At 46.6% G+C, this 22,910-nt stretch overlaps 1 protein-coding gene across 2 annotated transcripts in view; it reads right to left on the bottom strand.

Annotated features, from left to right (window-relative positions):
• Window positions 1-14,018: 14,018 nt before the first annotated feature.
• The window catches only part of TANGO6 (transport and golgi organization 6 homolog), a 192,532-nt gene continuing 183,640 nt past the window's right edge, over window positions 14,019-22,910 (bottom strand). For both annotated transcript variants that reach the window (XR_011538493.1, XM_070613763.1), the window contains one exon: window positions 14,019-14,762. Coding sequence is in view for 1 of the 2 variants with exons in the window: in XM_070613763.1 (XP_070469864.1) it covers window positions 14,586-14,762 (177 nt within the window). In the remaining variant the exon portion in view is untranslated. The remainder of the gene's footprint in view (window positions 14,763-22,910) is intronic.

The following is a 22,910-nucleotide window of genomic DNA, read 5'->3' as shown; positions in this document are numbered from 1 at the left end:
AAGGCTGTTTGAAAAAGCTGCAAATGGTTTTGCAGGAACCTTGGAAGTTCCGGTGTCTCAAAGCCAAAACCAATTCCCCCTCCTCCTTTTTACACCTTTCTTTCGGGCATCCATGATCTCCTACATTCCCAACTGACCTTATCGCCGGTGGTTTCCAGGTCCCTAGAAGGTGGTGCTAGACTTGGATGAGGTGGGGTGGGGTCGGGGAGAGTTGGGTGGGATGGGGAGAGGCGGGGTGGGGTCGGGGAGAGTAGGGTGGGGTGGGGAGAGGTGGGGTGGGGTCGGGGAGAGTAGGGTGGGGTGGGGAGATGTGGGGAGTTAGCGGAGGAAGCGAGTTTAGAATCAGCTGAACACACTGAGTATCTAAATCTCAGAAAAACTTGAAGAGAGTTGATAAAGACTAGTGAAAAATGAATTTACATGTTCTCCAAACACACGGGATAATTTCCATCACCTCTTCCCAAGCTGCAACAAATTGAGAGGAACCTGAGTCACAGTCTCCAACCTGCTCCTGTCCGAAGTCTTAGGGGCTCAAGGACTCGCCTGCCCACCCTCCCTCGCTCTGGGCCATGGCACTCACTCCTCGCTCCCCCAGGCAAGCAGAGACTCCTGGCACACCTACTCCACCCATGCCTATCTTGCCAGGCAGAAATCACATCATTTCACACTTTTGCTTGAGAAAATCATCACTAATACGCTACACGGTTTAAACATTTTTTTGTGTGTGCTTTTAAAAACACACAAAAGGGGGCCTTCTGGGTGGCTGAGTGGTTAAGTTTTCGCACTCTGCTTTGGTGGCCCAGGGTTCATGGGTTCAGATCCTGGGCGTGGACCTAGCACTGCTCATCAAGCCATGCTGTGGCAGTGTCCCACATAGAAGAACTAGAATGATTTGCAACTAGGATACACAACTATATACTGGGGCTTTGGGAAGGGGGGGGGGGAAAAGAGGAAGATTGGCAACAGATGTTAGCTTGGGGCTGGTCTTCCTCACAAAACACACACATACACAGACACAAGTAGTGGACCCACAATGGGCATGTGTTCTGAACAACTTCAGAGTGGCTCTGAGAAGAGCTGATAGCGCACAGGTTGAGAGAGAAGCCCTTGCCTAAGAGGATGGCTCTGGAGTTGGTTCTGCCACTAGCTGTGTGACACGAACCTCAGTGCCTTCACCCCAGAAATGGCACTATTTACTTTACAGGGTTGTTAGAAGGACTGAAGAGCTAAGTGCTCAGTAAAGGTTAGCCCCAGTTAATTTCAACCAGAGAACGGCATCCGTTTACCGATGCTATGGATTCTACATGCCCATCCCTCCAGGATGTGACACTTGGTGACAGGAAGTTCAGAGATGAGTGTTAATGAAAAATGCCTTCTCTTGATTGCATTATGGGTTCCCAGAGCCTTGGGCCACCACCTCCACATCCGGGGTCATCACAGAGCCAAGAGTTGCCACAGGAGTGACTGGAGGAGCTATCTGGTCCTGCCTCCCACCCTCATCTGCAGTCTGCTACGTTTTGGGTCAGGGAAACAAGCAGGGGCTATGCAGGAACAAAAATGAGCACATCAGCCTGGTGGGGAGCCAATGCCCCAATTTAAAGAAGATGTCCTTGTCAGATGGAGGGCTCAGCATGGTCAGGGGCTCTGTTGTCAAGAAATGCAGATTTTTACGTGAAATCTCTTAATGTTTTAGTGTTGGCAACTATTTCAAATGTAGGGGGAGAATAACACTCCACAGGCCAGGCAAAATGTGTCTGTGAGTCATATCCAGCCACAGGCTGCTTGAAAGTGACCTGTTTAGAAGCTTAACGAATAGAGCAGCCAGTTTGGAAAGATCCCGTCTGCCCTCAGCAGACGGCAACATGACTTCTCTGGGTGCAAGTTTCCTGGGGCTGCTCCAGGATCATCTCATGCCCAGTTAATTCCTAAGGCTCCAAATTTGTCCTGCAGGCTTATTGCTTGCCTCACTCAGCTGGCTCTAGGGAGTTTTATAGTGGTGGGCTGGTGCAGCACCACCTCACTAGCCAATTAAAACCTCTTAAGTGAACAGCAGGTCCAGATGCAACATCATGAGAACGATCAACGCTCTGCCCATACCAATTGGCTTCGCCCCCTAAATGGCTTCCTCTTGGGGAGCAAATTCTCCTTTTCTGATCTGCTGGGCCAGCGACCTGGTGTTATCGGGCAGCTGGGAGAGTCTTTACCTTTGCGGCCAGTCTATGCCAAGGAGGATGGCTGTAATTAGCATCAACTTTTCGGCGGGTGCCCTTTTTGTATTCATCTTTTCAGGGGGAGATGGGTAGGTGAATCTTTAAGGGCCTGATAGAATAAAGCTCAGGTTTATCTCTGCTTACCACTGGGGATTTAGAAATAGGACTAATTCCGTATTCAATCACTTAAAAATGTGAATTCAGATGGTGCTGAATTGGCTTTTACACAGGTTCCAGAGGATAAGCCTCCCTGTTTGGTTCGGCAGTAGAAGATTTGTGCGGCATTTCACAAACACTGAAGACCTGCTCTGAGCGGAGAACCAGGCTTTGGTCCCAGGAAGTCTCAGGCTGGTCCCTGTTATGTAGATGGTTATCTGCTTTGAAGACAAATACGCTTGAAAAATTATGTGACCGTACAAGGCAGTTTACAATTGATTGTGGATGACAGATCCAACTAGAAGAGTCTGAGGATTTCAGGAAAGAGATCTCTGAGCGGAATAGGCTGGGCAGAGTTCCATGGAGAACTTCAGCTGACTGTGTAGAGAGATAAGAGCATTCTAGATGGGAGAAATAGCTTAAGGACAAGAGCAGGTAGAGGAATGGGGGAGGTATTTTTGAAGGATAGCAAAGAGAGGCCTGGATGGAACGAGAAATTTACACAAAAGAACTTGCAACCCTGCCTGCTGTATAGCAAGTGCCGGATAAGTCCCAGCTGCTGAGAAGGATGCGAGGGGCAGACGCTGGAAGGCCTTGAGTAACCAAGTAAGGAGTCTGGCTCTTACCCTGCAGCTGATGGAGAATTATTGAAGATGTCTGAGCTAGGTACTAAGAGGCGACAAGTATTGTTTGAGGGCAGCTGAGGCGGTGGTATTTTGGTGTAAGGACTAGGAATGGGTGTAGGAGACCTCTTAGAAGGCAGATAAACCACAACAAAGAGCCTAGAAGGGGAAGCGATGAGAATTGTTGGCGCTGCCTCCAGGAAGTGGAGGTGAGGGCAGGCAGTGCCAATTACCTTGGGCACAAGTAAGGGTAGAGGTGAAGACATAACCCAGAGAAAGAGACTTCTACAGTTTGGAAGGTTGAAAGGGCCAAAGGCTTGGAAGGTTGAGGTAAGTGAAGCTGACAGTTCCACAGACAAAGATTTCACCTTTCCATTAATTTTCGAATCCAAACTCAGGAAATGCTCAAACACCTGCACCAACAGGAGTCTGCCATTCAGTCTCTCTTGTCATCACTTGATGGCACTTGGTGCTTGAAGCCGTGGGACAACCTGCCAGTAACCAGGTGCTGTGCTGCTCTGCTCTGCTCCGCTGGTCTCCTAGAGAGCGACTGGGTGGAGGAGGGGAGAAGGACTATTCTCGCTCCACAGGCCGCCTCCTCACCCTCTGACCTCACGCTTCAGTGCTCTTCAGTGGCATCCAGCCCACAGCTTCCAGCGAAGCAAAGCGGAATAGGGGATGGCAGCCAAGCTACCAAGTCTCCCCCAGTCCCTCCAGGCTTCCTCCCGTCGGCCTCCCCTGGGCTGACCACAGTCCAAACCTCTTACAGCTAATGAAAGTGAATGTAAACTGCCTCCGAAGGGCAGCAGCCTGTGTCCCCCGCCGACTAAACAGGGCTTTCTCCTCAAGGCGGCCTAGTCTGCAATAGCAGTTAATACATAATGCAAAGTGGAAAGTGTGTGCCTTCACTACAGCAAGGCAGCTACTACCAGACAAAGTTATCCTTTCATACCTCTCCCTCTTACTGACAAGTACTCTGTAATCAGCAGCATTTCTAGGTGCCATGTTTGAAGAAGCAGGTGTGAGGACTTTTCTGTGCTGTAGTTACAATGGGGAGATTTTAATTCCAGTCTCTCTCTCTCTCCTTGGATGGAAGAGTCGTTTTCATTTCAAATTAAGGGGCTCTGCTCTGCTGGCAGCAAGCAGTCAGCCCCTGTGCAGGGCCAGGTTCTTTTATGCTGGCTTGAAGGTCAGGATTAGGAGGGCACACCAGAACGATACCGAAAATCAAACCAGACCTGCAGATGCTTTTCTCGGAATCCTGAAAGGGAAAACCTCTTCCCGGCCATCTTTCCTTTCTCTCCCTTCCCTAGGTGAATGCAGAAAAAAATCCAGAAGGTGATTTTCAAACATTATCTACCTTCTTGGTGAAATATTGTGCAGCTACTAAAAATTACGTTCATGAAGAGAATGTAGGAATATGCAAAAATGCTTATAATGCAATGCTAAGTAAAAAAGGTAGGATACAAAATTGTCACATATGAATGACTACATTTACGTTGTTGTTTTCTGTTAAATCCTATGAATTAAAAGGCAGGAGAGAAGTTCACCCAGATATTAAGATCAGGTTTGTTTGGGTGGTAGAACAATGGATTTTTTTTCTCTTTGCCTTTTTCTCTATAGCCTCCAAATTTTCTATTAATAGGTATAATAATTTTGTTATAAAAAGGTATTTTGAAATGATATGAATTGTGAGTTCACATAATTTCCTTCTAAGCTGGGGCTGCGTGGGGCACAGCCTTGATCGCATCTGCGTTCATGTGAGAAAGGTTTGGCCACCTCAACCCACAGAGAAAGCGGGGAAGTTGGGAGGGCCAGGATACAGGAGGAGTGATTTGCTTTATTTAAGTCCCTCCCACTGTTCCTTTGAGAGAATTTAGCAGGGAAGGGGGGCTATGTAGAGCTGGGCTGCTCATCCAGCACCTTCCAGTGAATCATAAAAAGACTCCTTCCTCCTGGCAACACAGCCCCAAGCAGGGCGCATGCTTTGCCTGGCACACCCCAGCTGGCGTCAGCCCCCACTCACCCCCTCATTCACACTCACAGTGATCCTGGGTAAGGGAGGGAGGCACCTGGAAATATGGGCTCTAGGAGTAACCTGAAAGGATGCTTTTCTTGAACAAAGTATTTCCAAGAATGATGATGTCAACAGCATTGCACTACTGCCTGAGGAGCCCCAGGGAGAGGTTCTCTCCTCTGCACAGAGGTCCTCCCTGCGCAGGTCCATGCCCACACGTGCTCATAACTCACTGCACACAAAATGGACACAAACTTGCTCCTTACGCAAGTGCACGCACACTTTCCCAGCCCTTAGCGGAACACAATCCCAGTCCACAGTCCCAGTCACCAGATCAGCAGGAGGGGAACAAATCGCTTAAGGTAAACTTGTTCCAAGTTCATTTGGCTGTTGTTATAATAACATCAACCACAGTTCTTAAGTGTGCTGGCACTTTTGCCTTATGTCCTCTTTCTTGATTAAAGACATCATTAGTCACTGTCACAGAGGAGGTCCAAAGCTGGATCCCTCATAAAAGCAATTAGAGGAGAGCTGAGGGTAGGAGCAGTTCCCATCAGCTCCTTCGTGGGGAGGGATCCCCCCCAAAGTATGTCCTACTATTTTATTGGTTAGGACACCCCCGTAACACACACACACACACACACACACATCGACACAATCTTCTTTTCTCACCAGATAAGCTAATGCAGTGGTTCTCACGTCTGGCTGCTGCACATTAGACTTTGAAAACCTGGGGAGCTTTTTAAAGAACACTAATGCCTGGACCCTATCCCAGATCAATTTAGTCAGAATCACTGCAGGGGAGCCCCAGGCCTGAATTTTTTTTTAATTCCCTAGATGATTCCATTATGCATTCAGGGTCGAGGACACATCCTGAAGATTCTCCTCAGCTGAGATTCGCAAGTGCATTTCTGGCACTGGGAGGACGGCAGAGAGCCAGCCAACGCCGGAGTATGCTCCAGAGCTCCGAGCGTCTATCCATCGTCCTCTAGCACCTCGTCTGCCACACCTGTTTGAATTAATGACCTTAGAAACTTAACGATGAACCAAAGAGCTATCAAACTGGAAGGAAAAAGGAAAAGGAGAATGGATGCTGATTTGAACTGGACCACAGGAGGGAGAGCCAGGGAGAAACACAGAGGAGGACGGGACCAGATGGGCAGGTTGGTCCCCACATCTCTGCAACGTACCTGGAATTGGATGGGTAGAATCTTTTCATTGGCAAAGGTGCTGTCTGCTTTTTCCAGGAGAAATGGGGGAAACCAGCCAGCCCTTGTCAGTGAGAGGACAGAGCTGCCAAAACCCACTAGGATTAGCTATCATTTTCTAAACGACAGAACCTCTGCACTTGGGGGGCCTTTCCCACCCAAAGGATGGGTTAGGGTGGTGAGTCTAACTGTTCTCTTTGGAGGCATGGAGACCCCATGACTATGTCTCTCACGTGGTCATGGCCTTGGCCACGGAGCAATACCCACAAGGCTGATGCTGGAGGTTTGCAGTCTCTGAACAACACCGACACTCAGTGTCTCTGGGAGCAGGGGACTCAGCCCACGCCCAGCTCTTTGAAGCATCGGCACTACCATCTTTTAGTAAAGACAGCCCAACTTTAGGATGGCCCTTCCCTCGGGTTAATACGGTCACCATAGGTTTTGAAGTTTCCAAAGTGGTGTGTGGACTAATAGAGGGGTGTGTATGTGGGGGGCTTGTTCAAGTTCTGGAGACCCTGGAAGTGCAGAGCAGGCGGCTTTGTTCTCCGCTGCGCCAGGCTGCCTGTGCATGTGACAACTAGGGCTGCATGTCAGAAAAGCCCCACCCAGGCACTGTTCTGAGCTCTTAAGGCAGTGGAGATTAAATCTTACATCATTTAATAAGCCACTTAAAGGCCCAGCAGCTTCTCCTAGTTCCCCAGCAGAGAGGGTGACTGCCCTCCCCTGCCATCAGCAGCCCTCACCCTCAGCCGCGCTGCATCTCTGTGAAGGAGTTGGGTGCTGGCTGACGGGTTCATACTAGGAACTACCAGTGAATAAAGGAAGATGTTCCTCTGCTCGAGTGCACTCACGTCTCCCCCTTTTCTCTTTCTCTTCTCATTTGCGAGAATTTACCTCTCTGGACCTTATTTTTCCGTTCTGCAAAAGATGGCCATTAATTCCAGTCTCATTTTTTCCTCTCAAGGAATGGCATGGAATAGAGCTATTAACGTATATATGTAAGATCAGTTTAAAGTGATCCATTGTTATCATTCTGCAAATGAAATCTGAGAACTAAAACCCTGCTTCCAGGAGATAAAAGGGTAAAACAAACCAAAAACAACAAGCCTTCAAAGGGGCATTTCTGGGCTCTGATTGGAGCTCATGGGAAGACTTGTTAGTTTCTGCGTTGTACAAACACACACACACACACACACACACACACACACACACACAAGCTGGCTCTCTGCCTCCTCTGCTCCCAGGGAGGCAGTCTTAGTTGTCTGCTACTGTAGCCACTGCCAGAAAGAAGAACGGCCTTTCCATAAGCCATTTACGAAAGCAGTCCAAATACGGGAGCCAGTGGGCTGGGGAGCTTCAGCGAATCTCGTCTTCAGCTGCTGTGTGAACTACAAGGTCAAACACAAGCCATATAACAAGCTGTGGTGGTTGAGATTGGGTTTTGACATACAAGGACACTATTTAAAGGGAATCAGGGCTGAAGTTTAACTTGATATAGGTGGTCCATTTAAGCAAGAAGGGAACCACTTTCTTTCATTCTTGTTTTTGCTGAGGAAGATTTGCCCTGAACTAACAACCATTGCCAATCTTTTTTGTGTGTGTGAGCCGCCACCACAGTGTGGCCACTGACAGACGCATGGTGTAGGTCCACACCCAGGAACCAAACCCAGGCTGCCAAAGCAGAGCATGCCGAACTTAACCACTAGGCCACTGGGGCTGGTCTGGGAACCACTTTCTTGTCCTCACTTACATTAAGAACAGTTGTTTACCATTTGGAAATATAGCATCTATTGCATAGCAGCAAAGCATAGTGGTTAAAAGCCCAGCCTTGGGAGCCAGGCTGCCTGGGTCCAAATACTGGTTTGGCTACTTCTCACTAGCTATGGAATCTGGGGCAAGTAATTAGCCTCTTGTGTGCCTCAGTTTTCCCATCTGTAAAACAGGGGTACCTACCTCACAGGCCCAGTGCGAAGACTTGGTGGACTAGTGTAAGTCCAGTGCACAGAAAATAATAAACTCTTTATAGTGTTAACTGATCGTTGCGTCCAGCGATTTAGAGCTACAGAGATCATGCATCCCAGGTTTTACAGGATGAACCTGATACTCTGAGGGCCATCAGCCCCTATGTCTTGAGTCTGGTTTGGAAACTGTCGTCACTATCCTGGGGACATTCCACACCCCAGACAAAAGCTCCTTAAGGCTCAAGACAGAGTCTCAGAGTCAGAGCTGAGTCTGGTAAAGCTCAGGACTTCTCTCCAGGATGAGTACTTGTAAGCCACTAACTTGTACTTGTAGCTGGGCTACGGCTGCTGGCGAGTGTCCTTGCAAAGTGTGTTCTTGTGCCCCTATTGGTGGTTTTGGTTCACAGAAAACTCCAGTCTCTGAAGCTGTCCTAGTCCTTAATTACTCAGAAGGAGTGTCAACACTTTGCTGTGTAGACTGAACCTGTATTTCACGGGGATTAAAGCAACGTCAGCTGAGGATGGGGAATTGCGGATGAGCACAAACTTTCTGGTGGACATTTTGGTACTAACATCTAAAATGTTCATACCTTTCTGATCCAGTGTTCTAACCTCTTAGGACTTATCCTATAAAACCCTTCAGTATGCAAGGAGTTATGCTGAGATTTGCTGAAGAGTCGTTGGAAAGTAGAAACAATTCAGCTGACTCTCGAGACCAATGCTTAAACCAGCTGTAGCTCATCTCCACAGTGGAAGACGTGCCGCCGTCGCAAAGGAGGGGATCTGGACGCACTGACAGGAGAGTGTCTCCAAGGTATAGGACGAGGAAAAAATACATGGGACACTATTTATGATAATAATTCTATTTTTGTTTCTGAAAGCAGTAATGTATGTTAGTGTTCACTTGGGAAGAGGGTGAAAGGACAAGAAAGATCTGGAGGGATCTACAGTTTGTCAGTGGTAAAGTTGGGGTAGGAGTGGAGGTGTGATCGTGGAAATTTGTCTTTCTCTGTTACACCATATACAATAAATTTGTTATAATTCATATAACATGTAATCATAAAGCACACACACACGCACACACCCCCCGAAGCAGCCAGGGCATCTGCGCTGAGGGCTCTCACTCTTAGCGAGGGCAGAGGGCCGGCACAGGGTTGTCGGTAGGCAGCCCTCAGCACGTGTCAGTGGAGATCAAACCACATCTTCATGGGACGCACATGCTGCGGCTCATGTGTATACATGAGCTCCTGACTTTGCTTTCCAAACTGTGCTCTAGTTGAAAGGTTTCTGCTTCTGTACTCCCTTTGCAGGGGAAAGGCTCCATAGTATGCAACAAATGTTCAGAATAGTCTGGCTGGGACCCAGGAGACTTGGGGCCAAATCCCACCCAAGAGGGATAACAATAGCTTGCCTCCTTGTTCCATGACATTGTTGTGAGAATCAGACAAGTTTATGGATGAAAAACGACTTTCCAAACTAAAGGAACAGAGCACTGGGTCTTGCTATTCCATGCCCCAAAGGGACATCAGAGGGTCCTCTGGGGGAGGGGGCAATGCCCGAGCCCTCCTGGTAGCATGGACCTACTGAGTCAGCATGAAGAACTGTGGGGAGGGACAATGGGATGACTTGCCAGATGATAGTGGCGCAGCCCCTTCCAGGGCTGAGGGGGAGGGTCTGCCTTCCCTCTTCACTTGCCAGCCTGCGAGGGGTGTGCTGAGCAGAGCCCTGAGCCCACCAGCAGGGGAGACGCAGCAGCCAGGATTCTCAGACAAATTCCCAGCCCTCAGGCCGCAGCGACTCCGTTCCAAGCAGAGCGGTGCATGGCAGAGGAGCCGGCTCTGCAGTGAGGCTGCTACATGTGACTGCAGAGTGTCTGTAGATGCAGAACTTGCTGGAGGACACAGCCAGGCCCTCAGAGGTCATGCCTGCAGCCGTCCAGGGGGAAGGGGAAGACCCTCCAAGGTCAGGGAATAGCGGCTACCTCTCACAGCCCACCCTGGGACTCAGACCCCGTTTTTGACTCTCTCTCTTGCCATTGAAATTCCAGCTGAGATTTTGGAATTCCATGCAGAAGGACTGCAGAAACCAGTCTGGTTTTGTACAGGTCAGATGAATCATCCTCTAACTGATTCCTACCAATTGATCAACTTTCAGATGTCCTAGCCATCCCTCCACCGCAGCAAACGGCTGGCAGAGTCACAGGCAGGTGGCAGGCGACGCTCCATTCACTCCCCCTCTCACAGACAAAGGGATGGAGCTGCGGGGTGGACTGAGGGCAGAGCAACACATTTGCCTTCCTGTTTCTTCTCGGGCCAATGAGGAGAAACCGCTGCTGCCAGAGAAGGGGGAGGGTGGTGAAAAGAGATGACATTCACCGCTTCATTTCGATTGAGAAAAAAACAAAGTGGCTGGGATTGCACTCCTTTTGGTTGTATGTATTTCCCATTTTACAGCATTTATCATCTTGGCCTCAAAGCACTTCTCAAAAACAAGCTGCAGGGCTTCAGGTAGAAATAGGTCTGTGGCTGCGCTCCTTGCTCAGAGTGGTCCACAAGGCTCGATGTGATCCAGAGCATCACCTCCCTCCCATAAGCCCCTCCACTTCCCTCTTGCTCACCCTGCTCCAGACACTCTGGCCTTCCAGCTCTTCCTCAAACCTGCCAGACACACTCTCACCTCTGGGCCTTTGCACCTGCCATTCTCTCTGCCTGGAATGTTCTTCCCCTGAGTATCTTCATGGTCGCTCCTTCACCTTTTTCTGATCTTTACTCAAATATCAACTTCTTACTGAGGCCTTCCCTGACAACCTATCTAAATCTACAGCTCCCACCCATATGCTCCTCATCCCCCTTCCTTTTCCTTTTTTTTGAGGAAGATTAGCCCTGAGCTAACATCTGCTGCCAATCCTCCTCTTTTTGCTGAGGAAGACTGGCCCTGAGCTAACATCTGTGCCCATTTTCCTCTCCTTTATACATGGGATGCCTACCACAGCGTGGCATGCCAAGCGGTGCCATGTCTGCACCCAGGATGCAAACTGGGGAACCCCAGGCCACCAAGGCGGAATGTGCGCACTTAACTGCTGGGCCACGGGGCTGGCCCCTTTATTTTTCTTGATAGTATTTATCACCATTTGACATTCTATTTTCTAATTTATCTTACTTATTGTCTGTCTCCTTCCCCTAGAACATAACCCTCCCCCGAGGGTAAGGGCTTTGTCTGTTTGGTTCACTGCTGTGTTCTCAGAGCCTGGGGCAGCATCGAGCACACAGTCGGTGCTCAATAAATTGCTGTCTGTGATTTGCTTGCCTACTTTCCAGTCCCTGGTCCCTTGGCCGTTATACATGGATGGGTGGGCAGAGCCACAGGAAAGCAGAGAAATGGAAAAGAGAGGTGAAGAAAGGAGAAGAATATTAGGAAATACGGAAAAGTATGTGTGTGGAGAGATGATAAGGAGCAAAGTGAAAGTTAAGAGATTGCTGACTAAATAACAGAGGACTTGTAGAGGGACAAGTCTGTGCCAAGGAGGAAGAACAACACAGCCGAGAGGGAAACTCTCCAGAACGTCCAGGAAACCTAACCTGAAGCAGCGGTCGAGGCTTGGGCAGCAGGCCTGGGGTTTGGCTGCAGCCACAGCTCTGGGGCCCCTGCAAGTCTCTTGCTGCAGTGCCATCCTCTGTGGGCCAGGGAGCTGTGGACAGTGGGCCTGGAAAGGGGAGGAAGAAACCAGGAAGGGAAAGAAAGGAGAGATGGAGGGACGGGGTCAAGAAAAAGACCACGTGAGCGATCCAGGGAGTCTGGGTGACAGCCTGCTAGACAATGGAGGGGACTGAGGGTGAGAGGCCAGGAGCACTTTGACGGGAGAGGTGGAGGGAGGGGAGCGAAGGGGCAGCAGGGAGAAGGTGGCCTGGGAGGGAAGAGCTGGGCAGAGGTGGGAGGCAGGCGTCAGTGTGTTGCTATTACATGGATCCAGACACGCCCCACAGGCCCAGTGCAGGAAAGTGTCACTATTGCTCCTGCCATCTGCCCCTGGAGTTCTGTGCCTTTTTTCTTTTTTAGTTTTGTGGGGGGTTTTTTGAGGGGGGAGATTGTTCCTGAGCTAACATCTGTGCCAATCTTCCTCTATTTTGTATGTGAGATGCCACCACAGCATGGCTTGATGAGCAGGTGTGTAGGTCCATGCCCGGGATCTGAACCCTTGAATCCTGGGCTGCTGAAGTGGAGAACGTGAACTTAACCACTATGCCACCGGGCCAGCCCCTAGTTTTGTGTTTTTATTATCCTAAAGTTCTCAGTTCTCATGCTTTCCCAAGGATGGAGATATATATGAAGATAGTGTATATATATGATATACATATATACATAAACATTTGGGAGAATTATTTAATAACTTGGAAATGTTTTGGTCATGTATAGGAGGGTTACATTACAGTATCTTCCCCTTGAATTTGGTACCAAGGTCAGAAAAAGTCACTCTTTGAAATTGAATCCATCAAAATCAATAAAGAACAGATGCTTTCAGCTACTTGTCAAGTACAGTCAGCCCTCCACATCCAAGGGTTCTGATATGGAGGGCTGACTCTTTTGGTATCCCCGGGGGTCCTGGAACAAATCCCCCGTGGACAGCGAGGCATGACTGTAATTCAAATTAAGTAGGCAGTTTATAAACGGAGACACAGGGACTAGGATGCTGCATAAGGCACTCCCCAGGAGACCAGGTTTTCAGATTAGAGAGTTTCTCAGTCTAATCAAGGTGATCAATTAGGATATGTCCTCAGAATGGGAATGCATTAAATGCAAAGTGGGTTGTAAGTTAAATCATCTAACATATTCAATCTGATTATGTGAGGAGGGTTGTACGGCGTCTAGTTAAAAGAAGACCAACAAACAAGAATTTCTGTATATCCAGGTGGTCCCAAGGAGGGTCTTCTCTGATTTGAAAGCCCTAATCTTGATTTTCTAAACAGCCTTGATTTGGAGAATGGAAATTAATCCAGCCGCCCTAGCTGAATGGAAATATTCCTTAAAAACATCTGCCTGCCTTTGTTCTAATTCTTTGCTAAGCCAACTTGTGATCCATACTGTCTGTAAGCTGGCCTCTTTAGAGGCGTGCCCACCACAAAGGTTCTAAGCTAAGAACTGGGTCTGTGATCTGGCCAGAGGGAAATAGCCTGCTGTTAACTGGCAAACGGGCATGCTCAGATACAGATCCTCAGTCAGCTGAGTTTTTGGAAATTGTGTTTTGGTTCCCCTGGGCCTGGTCACCCCAGAGAATGGGGATAAAATCTTGTAAGAAATTCTACACGCAGCCCTGCAAAGCTGAGGACTTGACCAAGGAGCTCTGGGTTAGCCTCGTCAAGGTGCTGACAACAGGGAGGGCTTGTCTGAAGCAGCCAGCCAGTTTCTCCTTTTTGTCTTCTCTTTTAGCTGCAATCAAAATGCAGTGGCCAAAACATACAAATAAATAAAGAGGAGTCCACAGTGCCACATCTGAAATGATTTCAATAAACCTGGTATCAGGTCACCAATACACAATGCGCTGTGCAGCACGCATTTACATGGCACTAATCCATGGTCTAAGCGTTCATCTTTCCAAAGGCGCAGAGGACTGGACACAGGACATAAACTCTCTCACCCGAGATGTGTGTGGCTCTCTTCTCCTATAATCAGGGGACCTCTATGCAAACAGCGGCAGGGGGAGCGAAGGAAAATGGCCCGAGAGGACAAACACAGAGCTTACCCTTCTCTGGAAGATTCAACCAGCTTGATTCTCTTTCTAGAGATCAAGTTCTCCTCAAACCATAGCTTTCCATCTCAATAGGAGAGGACCAGATTCAGACCTGTGATTCTTTCCAGCCAAGATCATTTTATTCAATTTTGCATGTTTTGATAACGGTTTCCTTCCCCTCCCTACCTCCAACTGCATCTCCATACTCCAAAATGCCTCTTGAGCAGCCTGGGATGACTAGCTCCGGCAGCTCCTCATTATCACAAGGACGACAATCTCACCAGGAAAGAATATCAACATATGCGACATATGGGTGGCCAACCTCTTTTACTCAAGTCGCGAGAAGAGAGTGGTCAAATAATCAAAGTCTGTGAGCTGTGTTAAAAATATATTTCCATCAGGTAGACATCCTTTTCTAAATGCTACAGGACAGTGAAAAATGTGCAGATTAATGAGATTTGTAGTCTTTTTTAACGTCACACACTTTGAGCTGGATGCAGGATGGCTAAACAGATGCTTTAGGAAGGTCAGCCTGAAGACATAAATGACCAGAGACATACAGCCACCTCCAGGGTCAGCCATACTGCCAGCACCAAAGAGGCAGTGGGGCCATCTGCTGGAAGCCTTGGGCACTGCTCTGGCTGCTTGGTCCCTCTCTGCCTCCTTGATGTCCTTTGAGCCAGGTCTATGGCAGGACCACGATCTTTTTCTCCAGCTTCTGTGGTGGGAACAGGAAGTTTCTCATTATCTCATCCAGCTCTTCCAGGGCCAGTTGGGCATGGAGTTTGGCCACGTCATCGGGCTCCAAATGTACTACATGTTTCAGCAGGTGGTAGAGATCCTTGAGGACGTCCCTCAGAACCTGCACAAGAGAGAAAGAGTCAGGACCAGCTGCCTGCTGTGCCAACATTTCTCAGAGCGACCTAAGTGCCTTCTCCTGTCTGAGGAGTCCTGTGAGAGGACCCACAGGCTCCCTTAAGAAGATAACACATGGCCCTCTCAGGCTGGACATGGAGGGAGGGGAAGCTGTAATGACATAGATTTCCCTTTGGGTTTCTCACACCCTTGACCCCTCACTTCACTGGCCTTTGGGGCTGCTCCTCCCCTTTAGCCCCAGGCCCGAGTATAGATCTCAGACCTCATTCTGCAGTCCCAAAGCATGGCACAGACCTCGGAACCACAGACAGGCAACACTGCCCAGATACGGTTGTTTCTAGAGCACGATTACCAGCATTTTCCCCTCTAGCTCCCACAGAGCCTTCTGCTGACACTCACAGAGCAGGCATCTACCGTATGAAATCCAGCAGAATATTTCTTCAGCAATCATGCCTTTCCTTGCTACTGCTTTAAAATTTTTCCACCACAGTTCCATTTCCAGGCCCTTCCCCAAGTCACTATAATTTTTTTTTTCCAAGTGCAGCACTGCATTGGGAAAAAAGAAAGCCTCCACAGCCACAGCCACACTCGTTTGTTATGTCCAGTGCTCTGATCTTCGCGTCTGATATGGAAGGGGGCACTGCCAAAGCACCTACTCCTGGGAGCTCCTAATTTCCTCCCAAATCCTCCTAGCTTGGGAGCTAGAACTTCTAGCAAGAAAAAGATTTCAAAAGAACAGGGAAACTCAACGTAAGGGGCCTCAGGGGTCATCTAGTCAAAGCAGGGACTGAAGACACTAGGGCACGGGGGGTTACATGACTTGTCTCTGGCTGCTCGTGAAGTAACTTCTAATCCAGGGCTCTTTGTCTCAAAAGCGACTATTTTTTGGATCAGGTACTGTACTAGGTATATCCCGTATACTATCTAATCTTTATGCCACTTATAGAAAGGAAGGTTAGTAGCCCCATTTTACAGATGAGGAAACAGAGGATTAGAGGGTTAAGTAACCTTCCAAAGTTACTCAGTTAAAAAAAATGATGGCACCAGATTTTAAACATCCACAGCCTGTGTTCTTATTTATTTTTATTGAAAAGGTAATACAGTACCAAAAAGTACATATTAAAAAATAAATCTCTCTTCTACTCCAGACTCCTAGTTTCCCTTTTCAGAGGATATCATTCTTAATTGTGAGAAATATTCCAGGTGTTTACAAGCATATATATGTACAGTCATGTGTTGCATAATGTTTCAATCAACAATGGACCGTATATATGACAGTGGTCCCAGAGATGAGTACCACGTAGCCTAAGTGTGTAGTGGGCTGTCCCATCTAGGTTTGTGTAAGTTCACTCCATCATGTTCACACAATGACGAAATCTCCCATCGTTAAGTGATGCATGACTGTACATGCCTTTTTCCCTCTCTTTTTTAAAGCACAGAATTATATCTTACACTCTTATGTACCATGATTTTTCCCCCCACTTAACATATTTTGAAGACCTTTTGTATAATTGGCACATACAGAAATAACTTTTTTTTTTTAATACCTGCATAGGATGAATGTCACACAATTTATTTACTCACTCTCCCAGTGAAAGCCATTTAAGTTGGTTCTTTTTGGTTTTTAAAGATTTTATTTTTCCTTTTTCTCCCCAAAGCCCCCCAGCACACAGTTGTATATTTTTAGATGTGGGTCCTTCTAGTTGTGGCATGTGGGATGCCACCTCAACATGGCTCGATGAGTGGTGCCATGTCCACGCCCAGGATCCAAACTGGCGAAACCCTGGGCCACCGAAGTGGAGTGTGCGAACTTAACCATTCGGCCAGGGGGCCGGCCCCTAAGTTGTTTTTTTTAATCTTTTGCTATTGCAAATATTGCTGCAATAAACATTCTGATAGCTAAGTCTTTGCGACATACAAGTGTATCTGTAGGACAAATATCTAGAAAATGAATTTCTAGGCCAAAGAGTAATAATGCACACTTAAAATTTTTTTTTTTTTTGTGGAAGATTAGTCCTGAGCTAACTACTGCCAATCCTCCTCTTTTTGCTGAGGAAGACTGGCCCTGAGCTAACATCCATGACCATCTTCCTCTACTTTATATGTGGGACGCCTGCCACAGCATGGCTTTGCCAAGCGGTGCCATGTCCACACCCGGGATCCGAACCGGCGAACCCTGGGCTGCCGAGAAGCAGAACATGCACACTTAACAGCTGCGCCACTGGGCCGGCCCCACACTTAAAATTTTGATAGGTAAGGCCAGAGAGGTTGCAATCATTTACATTTTTATCTACCACTATGAAAATTCTGATCTCTCCATATTCTCATCAGTGCTATATATTGGAAACCCTTTATCTTTGCTAATTCAGTAAGTAAAAAATAGTATCTTGCTGTTTTAAATTTGCATCTTTCTAATAAATATATAAATTATTTGTATTTTTTTTCTGGTACATGTAATTGAACTTTTCCTTATTGATTTGTAAGAACTCTTTGTATATGAAAAAAAAAGAGGTCCATTATCTATCATATGAGTTGTAAATATTTTTCCTTCCAGTGAAGAAATTTACATTTTTGATGAAGTTAAATTTATCAATTTTTTCCTTTATGGTTTCTGGGTTCTGTATTTTAAAAAAATAAGCCTTAGAAGAAATAGGGCCTACAATCTTAGCTACTATGTTACGCTGTGGTCTTTCTATTTATCAATTATGCTACCCACATGCTATCAAGTTGGGTTTATTTCACTATATGCAAACATCTCTGGCAATAACTGGTTCAAATAGGCTCCAAAAATTTATGTCACTACTTTGAACTTTAAGAGCTGGCTGTATATTGAAGGCTGTGCCAATGTATAATTTCAAAAAGGGAGAAAAATCAGAAAAAAAGAAATAGGAGAATGTAGACAGTCATCCATTCTTTAATTTTTATGGCTTTTTATAAAAATCATATAATAAATATATATATAATAGCCTAAATACTATAAACATGGACTATCTCTGCAAAAATACATTAAAAAACTGATTGCCTCCAGAGAGGGAAACTGGGGAAGAATGGGGGAAATTATATACTCTTTTGTACCTTTTAAATATTGCATTATGAATATATCACCTATTAAAATATAAATAAGCTTTTCATTTAACTGAATTAACTACTAGACAAAGATTTTCCGAAGGCCACGTAGCAGGTACAACAGAAGTAGAACCTGCCCTTAAAAGGCTTCCAGATATGACATGTGCACACAGACAACACAGAACAGAGCACGGTAAGTGTCCTCAAGAGCACAGAGAGTGAGGAGAGTCAGAGGAAGGAGAGGTCACGTTTTAGGAACAGGAAGTGAACTGGAAATGGTGAACAGAAATGATGGGAAATGGTAACTCAGCAGGTAAGTACATGGTCTGCGCCCAAGGTCCCCTGAGCATTCTGCACAAGTACACTATGTAGCACCACACATCTTGGACTTGCTAAAGAATAAAGAGCCCTTTTGATATTCTTGATCATCTTTTGATATTCTTGATCAGCCCAGGTACTGGGGAGTGGAAGGAGGAAGGGAGGGGAAAAGGAGTACACCAAGCAAGCTCCCCAGGCCACCTGCTGGTCTCCCTCTGGCCCCTGTTCTCCAGCTGTGTGGGCCTTCTTTCTTTCCTTATCTGAGCAAAGCTCCTTCCCAGTCAAGGCCTTCGCATCTGCTGTTCCCTCAGCCTGGAAGACTATTTCATTTCCTCCTCACCTACAGCTTCTCCTCAACCTCAGCCTAAAACGCCACTTCCTCGGGAATGCCATCCCTAACCCCCCCCTCGGCAAGCCTTCCTACCCTGCTTGTAGTTCTGTTTGTAGCCCCATCACAATGATAATTTAAATATTTATTGTATAATTAGAAAAATGTTTTCCTCACTAGATCACATGTACAATTGACACTGAGGCCATGTCTTGCCTTGTTCACACTGATGTAATCCCAATGCCTCATACAGTGGCTGGCACATGGCAGACACCTAAAAAGTATTTATGAATCAAAGAAGGCATGCACGCATGCTACTCTTAGCCAGTCTCTCACTTGGTAAAAACAAAAAATTCTAAGGACATCTATTGAAACAAGGCCAGACAACCAGGGCTGGCTTGATGAATGTGTGACCTGTGCAGTCATACAGGGTCCCATGATCAAGAGCGCCCCAGGCCTGGGTTTAATGATCTGCTGTTGCCGTCTTAAAATTCTTAATAATTTTATCTTTGAACTTGTGTTTTGTAAGTGAAGTCTAAGAGCATGAGTGTGAGCAGGGGACATACGCCCAGTATGCGTGTCCACCATTCTTTGCCAGTGCATTCGTATACAGCGTTCGCCATGCCCCAGGAGCACAGAATTCTGATGGACCCACAATGTGTGGGAGTTCAGCAAGACTCAAAGCCAGCAGAAGGGGAGCATGTGTGTTATGTTTACGACTGAGCAAACAGAGGCACTGAGGGCCCAGCGACACCACAGATTCCATTCAACCCAGAACTTGCTTCAACCCAGGAAGAAGGCAATGGCTTTCTCAGGAACATGGACAAGTAAGGAACCCTATCGTATCTTTCATACGCTTCCCTGCTTCAGCCAACCATTTACACTGACATGATGACACAGAACAACCCATCGTTCTTGTTCCTTTCAGTCCTCCTGATTCATCAGTAAACTGAAGGTAAAGAGTTGGAAGAATGTGCATGTATCAAGAAGTGAAACGGGCTGGCCCCGTGGCCGAGTGGTGAAGCTCGCGCGCTCTGCCTCAGCAGCCCAGGGTTTTGCAGGTTCGGATCCTGGGTGCGGACATGGCACCGCTCATCAAGCCACGCTGAGGCAGCGTCCCACATGCCACAACTAGAAGGACCCACAACTAAAATATACAACTACGTACTGAGGGGGTTGGGGGAGAAAAAGCAGCAAAAAAAAAAAAAAAGAAGATTGGCAACAGTTGTTAGCTCAGGTGCCAATCTTTAAAAAAAAAAAAAAGAAGTGAAATAAATACAGTTGAGTTAGTTTTGTGCAGAGTTTCCACTGGCCAGCTAAGAAGGAAATACATACGCTTGTACAAGCTACAGAAGACAAACTGTGTAATTTCGGTGATCCCACAGATGAGTTCAATGCTCTTATATTTGCATTTAAAATCGGCATTGCACAATACAAAGATGAACAGTAAAATTCATGCTCATAATTTAACATTTAAAATTTTCTCTACTTAGAACAACATTAACAGCAAATAATAAATGCCATGACTAGCTGAGGCAGAGAGACTATGGAAGAAAGGAAAACACTTTATACTTTAAAGTGTTTTAAAGTAACACTTTCTTCTCATGTTTTGAACAAGGGATCCACCTTTTCATTTTGCAGTGGGCCCCACATATTATGCACCTGGCCCTGCAGACAACTCTCCGTGCTCCTTGCCCAACGTCACCACATTAAATGCCCGAATCCTCTGAGCAAACCTCATAAAGATGCTGCCCCATCTCCACTATGCAGTTGTCTCCTGGGTTTTCTGAGAGCTGCTGAGACACAACAGGAGTCAGGTCTCCTAGCCCAGGTACCTGACTCTAACTGCGGCACTAGCCCCACTGCCCTTTCGTAACCTCTCTCTCTTTCCTGGAGGCTGACAGTGTGAAAAGCAGAGATGCTTCCGGACAGAGGATGATTCCCCGTAGCTCTGCCTCATGATTACTCATTCAATAATCATTATGAAGAGCCTACTTCGTGCCCAGGCAGTGTGCTGGTGATAAAAAGATGAATAATGCAGGAACCCTGCCCGCTGGCAGCTACAGCCTAGTGGGAAGGCAGACATACACGCCAGACAGTGTGATCTCCACTCTAAGAGATAAGCGTGGGTGCTTCTGTGGAAGCAAAGGAAGCGATTTCTGCCTGTGGAGGGGGGTGAAGGGGCCTTCACTCTGACTTTATCTGTAGCCAATGGGTGGCACCAAGGAGTGCTTTAAGGAAGCTTTCGCGAGTCCCCTCACCCTCAAACCACCTCAAATAAATGCAGATTCTAAGCAAACCCGGCATGGTTGTTATGTGAATACAGCTTAAAGACAAGTCTCCTAACACTCTACCCTACGGATTATAGGCCAAAATGTCTCTTATATAGAAATTCTACAGTTCCCACTGTTTATTACAAGGTCATCTTTTTTTCTTCTTCTAGAATCATCTTTCACCTAGGCAGAAATATATTAGAGATTTTTTGCCAGGCCTCCTAACATTCAAAGTAAGGTTAGCTTTTAGTTGTTAAAAAGGCACTCTGTTCTGCTGAGGCTCTCTCTCCTTTCCTGGTGTGGGTAGGAATTTCCCCTTAGCACTGCTGTAGCCTTACAGTAACAACAGTGCTTGTGCAAACACCACTTCATACCTGAGGGTGCTGAGCTCCTTGTTATCAGTTCCCGGATCTCCTTTTTTAGGTAACTGAGTGTTAGGCAAAGGCTCCTTCTTAATTAATGGGTTTATCTTAGCAACCCACCCCCATACGGCTTCTCCCCAATCCCTCGAACGCTGGGGATCCCACACATCACAGGACTTCCTCTGGACTCCCCAAGGATCAAAGCTTCCCGCCAGCCAGGGATTGTCACCAAATCCCATGGATCAGGGGCTGAATACAAGGAGAGTTCAAAGGTAAAGTTAGTCACAGGAGCCTCTGTGGTGGGCAGGATATAGGCAATCCCACGGAGCAAACCTCTCATTAAGAGTTCAACACACCTGCTCTTCATCCCCCCACGCATCAAGGCCCAAGGACTCCAGGGAAAGGTGGAGGGGGCACAGGTGTGAGTCGGGGTGGGCCAGGGGTATCTTAAAGAAGTACCCAGATGCCTAGTCTGAAAACTCTTTGGAAAAGGGTGGGGTTCAGATGCTTTCTTAAAAGAATTCAGAGTGTGAGTGCAACACACACACACACACACACACACACTCTCTCTCTCTCTCTCCTCCCCTCCCCCTCCCTCTCCAGACCCCAGTTCCCTGGAGCACACAAAGCTGATGCTTCAGGGACAAGGGCAGTCTTTACGGTTAGATTTGGCTTAGAAAAGACCGGATGAGGCACAGCACACTGAAAAGGGAAGGTGTGAGCAAAAGGCTGCCCTGGGCACACAGGTGCACTTTCAATGGAAAAGCAGGAAAAGAGTGTGTGACTCTTTCAATGAGCTTGACTGGAACATCCCCAAAGTGACTGTTGTATCTTTGAGTTAAGATCAAAAGAGGAAATAAATGACAAACATCTTTCTTCTTTTTAATTCCTAAATTTATTTATTTATTTGATTGTAAAAGCAATATAACCACAACCCAGAATATCTGGGAAATAGATGAAGGAAAAAAAGTCTCTAGTCAAACCACCTCTCTAACACAAGCTCCATTAGTAAAGACATTTAGTAATTAGTAGATTCATTTACATTTTTAAAAAATTATTTTAATATTTTAAAAGTCATTTTCACTTCAAGGTGATTTTACAAATGGAACTCAGGTGTATGAAATTGCTATTCTTCTGTTATTATTATGTGGGATCAAGACACAATATAAAGGGTCACAAACAAGACATTTACAGAAATAAGAACTCTGGAAAGATGTGATCCAGCAGAGGATTTTCCATCTATACTTCCGTAATATTTAAGGGGAAAATGGTTTGCTAAATATAAAAGGATAAAGTTAAATGCTAGCATACATGAATTGTATTTAGAAATTCAATCTTCTACAGAGCCAATAGATGAGGCAAAAAGATCAGAAAGAAAGACAACTAAATTTCATACACTCCTATTAACCACCAATTGTGGCTCCTTTTGTGGCTAAGAAATAAACACGTATTGGGCACAAAGACAGAAACAGAAGAATAACAAGGAAGTTAGACATTGAAATAAAAGACAGGGGCAGACAGGAGAAAGTAGGTGAACTGGAGTTAGTGCTGGAGACTGGCCTGGCAGACAAGAAGATTCTCTAGATTGGGGCGCAGAGGAGGAGGTGACCCCAGAGTCCAACCAGTTTTGTTTAAAAACATGCTGGTATAAGCATTAGGTGTAGTATGAACCTGTCAGGAAGCTATAGGCCAGTTTCTAAGAACTCTCATTTGGACCGCTGTGCCTCCATGTTGAAACCAATGTATGATCTGGGGTCTGAGGGAATTGAGAGTGAACAGACGAGAGT

This window comes from Equus przewalskii, chromosome 3 (genome assembly GCF_037783145.1).
Source record: "Equus przewalskii isolate Varuska chromosome 3, EquPr2, whole genome shotgun sequence".
In the NCBI taxonomy this organism is placed as follows: Eukaryota; Metazoa; Chordata; class Mammalia; order Perissodactyla; family Equidae; genus Equus; species Equus przewalskii.
The sequence above is the reverse complement of the archived record's forward strand: the minus strand, read 5'-3'. Positions and strand labels throughout refer to the sequence as shown.